At 53.7% G+C, this 2996-nt stretch overlaps 1 protein-coding gene across 1 annotated transcript; it reads right to left on the bottom strand.

The window, feature by feature from the left end:
* Window positions 1–303: 303 nt before the first annotated feature.
* On the bottom strand, window positions 304–2346 carry TCEAL3 (transcription elongation factor A like 3). The gene is given in 4 exon segments (XM_023249506.2): window positions 304–642; window positions 644–1192; window positions 1562–1630; window positions 2180–2346. Coding segments are annotated over 2 exon segments (552 nt in total). The 5' UTR covers window positions 1166–1192; window positions 1562–1630; window positions 2180–2346; the 3' UTR covers window positions 304–612.
* Between the last annotated feature and the right edge of the window lie 650 nt (window positions 2347–2996).

Genomic DNA, 2996 nt, shown 5'->3' with positions numbered 1-2996 from the left:
ACAACATTTCAGAACTTTGTCTATGCACAAAGCCATTATGCAAACATTTATATATTTTTAAAAATGTTTTTAATGTTTATTTTTTGAAAGGGAGAGAAACAGAGCACAAGCAGGGTAGGAGCAGAGAGACACAGAATCTGAAGCAGGCTCCAGGCTCTGAGCTGTCAGCACAGAGCCTGATGTGGGGCCCAAACCCATGAACTGTGAGATCATGACCTGAGCCAAAGTCGGATGTTTAACCGACTGAGCCACCCAGGCGCCCCAAACATTTATATTTTTACAAAAATGGGTCGATACTGTATATGTGGTTCTGAAAACTGTTTTTTCTTTATTGTTATTTTAACAGTGTACCATGAACATCTTTTCCATGCACATGGGTGAAAATCCCCTAATGAAAGACAGAGAACACTGTAGTTGGATCAAAAGGCTGCTGGTAACAAGAGTGACACCTAAAGCAAAGTATCAGCCTAAGTTTAAAGCACATAGCCTAGCAAATGCCTTCCAGGAAAAGCAGGATCAGCAATATTCTCATTAGAGAAATCAGAAATGAACGCCAAAGACATTAAAGATATGGGATATCATGTAAGCCCCTTTGGCCCCTACCTCCGCCCCTCATTCCCCTGACACCCCGTTGCCCCCTTGGGGCAAAGGGATCCTGTACATCTCTTTGCATCCAATGAAAACCACCCATTTTCTGTTTTTTCCTTAGCTCTTCCTGAGCCCTTGACACATCTCCACATTCTCTCATCATCTCCTCACTGCCCAAGTGCCTTTCCTGAAAGTCCTCCTGATAGTCCTTGGGGGAATCGTCTGTCCCCCTGTCTGTTTTTCTTTTTGCTTTCCTAGGCACATAATCTTCAGCTGGGCGCTTTTCGGCAGCCCGCGACTCACTCTCAGCCTTTGCCAGGGATTCTGGCTTGCCCTCACTGTGTGGTTTTCCCTCATTTTCAGACTTGCCCTGCTTTTCTTGCTTTCCCTCATCTTCTGGTTGTCCCTCATCATCTGGCTGTCCCTCATTCTGGAGCTTTCCCTCATGCCCTGGCTTCCCCTCCACTTCCAGCTTTTCTTCCTCATCTGATTTTCCTTCATCTTCTGTATCTACTTCATCTTCTGGCTTTCCCTCGATTTCCAGCTTTCCTTCATTTTCATTGTAGAGTTTTTCCATGTTGAGATTTCCCCTTCTTTTCCTGTACTGGGGGGTGTGGTGAGGTGGTAAGGGGAAGAGAAGATAAAGAAGACAAGGGAGACTGAGGGCTTGGAGGTGGAATGCAGGTCCTGATAGTACTGGCATCTTTCCCCTTGGCTGGGTTCCTTTGACCTGGCCCAGCCCTCCAAGTGTGTCTTCTGCCCACCCTCTACCCCACAATTCATCCCACACTTGAGAGCCAACCATTTCCTTGGCAGGCCCTACCATCTTCTCTACCATCCTAAAGCGTGGTGGGGTGTGTGCAATATATGTGGTGGGGGATGGGCAGTGGGGCTCTCAAATTCTGCCCAAGCTGTGCTTTCTACACCCTCCCCTCACTGTTTTTGTCCAGTGTCCCTCCCTCCTTTCACTCACCCGCAGGGATTCTGAACAGGTTCTTCCTATTTTTCTAGTCTTGCAGAGTGCTGGGACAGACACACAGACCTGCAGACAGACAGGAGACAGGGGCAGGGCGTCTCAGCAATTTGCTCTCAGCAAATTGATGTTTCTTTCCTAAATCTGGGCCCTCCTCATGCAACATTTCCCTCACTTACCTCCCCCGCATCCCAGCCGCCATTACTTTCCAGGCCTCAGGCTCCAGACCAGGATGCTGTCCAAACTGTTTGGATCTCTGTGACCCCCTCCCCTGCAGACAAGCCGCCCGCCCTCACCCTCTTTTTGCGGAGGTCAATATTTCCACTTAGGTGCAGAGTGTGAGAGGGGGGTATTTCTAGAATATGTCTGTCTACATTTCACTGTCGCACTGCGGGGGCGCCCCCCTCCCATTTCAGGTCCAAAAATGGCTGGAGAGCGCAGAGGAGGGGCGTCGAGGAGGCGACAGAGCCTGCTGCAAGATGCTCCCTCCTCACTTGCCCACCTCCCCGCCGCGTCCCCCTCCTCCCCAACCTCCCGGACCCCTCCCCACCCCGCGCTGCTCCCAGATCCTACTCCCATCCACCTCCACCCCTGCCCGGGGCCACCGGCAGCACCCACCTTCACACCGACCTGCGGGACCTGCGGGGCCCGGGGCAGCCCTGTGCCTCCTCGGGCTCGCCAAAGCCCGCCGGCCCCTCGCCCGCCGCCCGGGCAGCTCAGGGAGCTGGTTCTGCGCGGGCGACGGGAGCGGACAGCGCAGGCACCGGACCGCAGGGTGGGTGAGCAGGCGGGCGCGGGGGCTGCTGCCCACGTCGGCGCCCGACCGGTCACGTGAGCGCCGCGTCACCCAAGCTCGGTTCCCCACCCCGCTCCTCCCCCTCATCCCCATCCCGTAGGGACCAGCCAGCCACAGACGGTGGGGAGCAGTGTGGCAAAAGGGGGTCGCCGAGAGGGCAGCCCAGAGGCTTCTTTACCGCAGGTGCTTTACCTGGCGCGCATCTCATGTCCTCACACAGCATCCCTCTGAGAGGTGCGTCATTGCCAGGTGTGACAGCTGATCGCAGGGAGGGTACCCGACTTTGCCGAGAGCACTCAGCAACGGAATCCCACAGGCTGCTTTCAAGACAGGCTCTGCCAGACTCCAGAGCTCTGGTGGTAGTGTCCGCCAAAGTAGAGCTGCCACCTTGAGTAGCTGTGTTCCTGGGCCTCCTCTCTCCTCAGTCCACACGTTCTCTCTCCCTGAGTTATTTCTGTTCATTGCCCTCTAAGCACAGATGATTCTCCAATCTCCATCACCAGGCTATCCTCTCCCTTGAGTCTTAGACCCGTGTTTTGCTTTCCTACCAGCAGTATAGGAGAGTGCTTGTTTCTTCACACCTCCTCCAACATGTGTTAGAATACTTCTTTTCACTAACATGATACGTGAGTAGTAGTG

Source organism: Felis catus, chromosome X (assembly GCF_018350175.1).
Source record: "Felis catus isolate Fca126 chromosome X, F.catus_Fca126_mat1.0, whole genome shotgun sequence".
Lineage (NCBI taxonomy): Eukaryota > Metazoa > Chordata > Mammalia > Carnivora > Felidae > Felis > Felis catus.
Note: the sequence above shows the minus strand (reverse complement) of the source record. Positions and strands in the feature narration are given on the sequence as shown.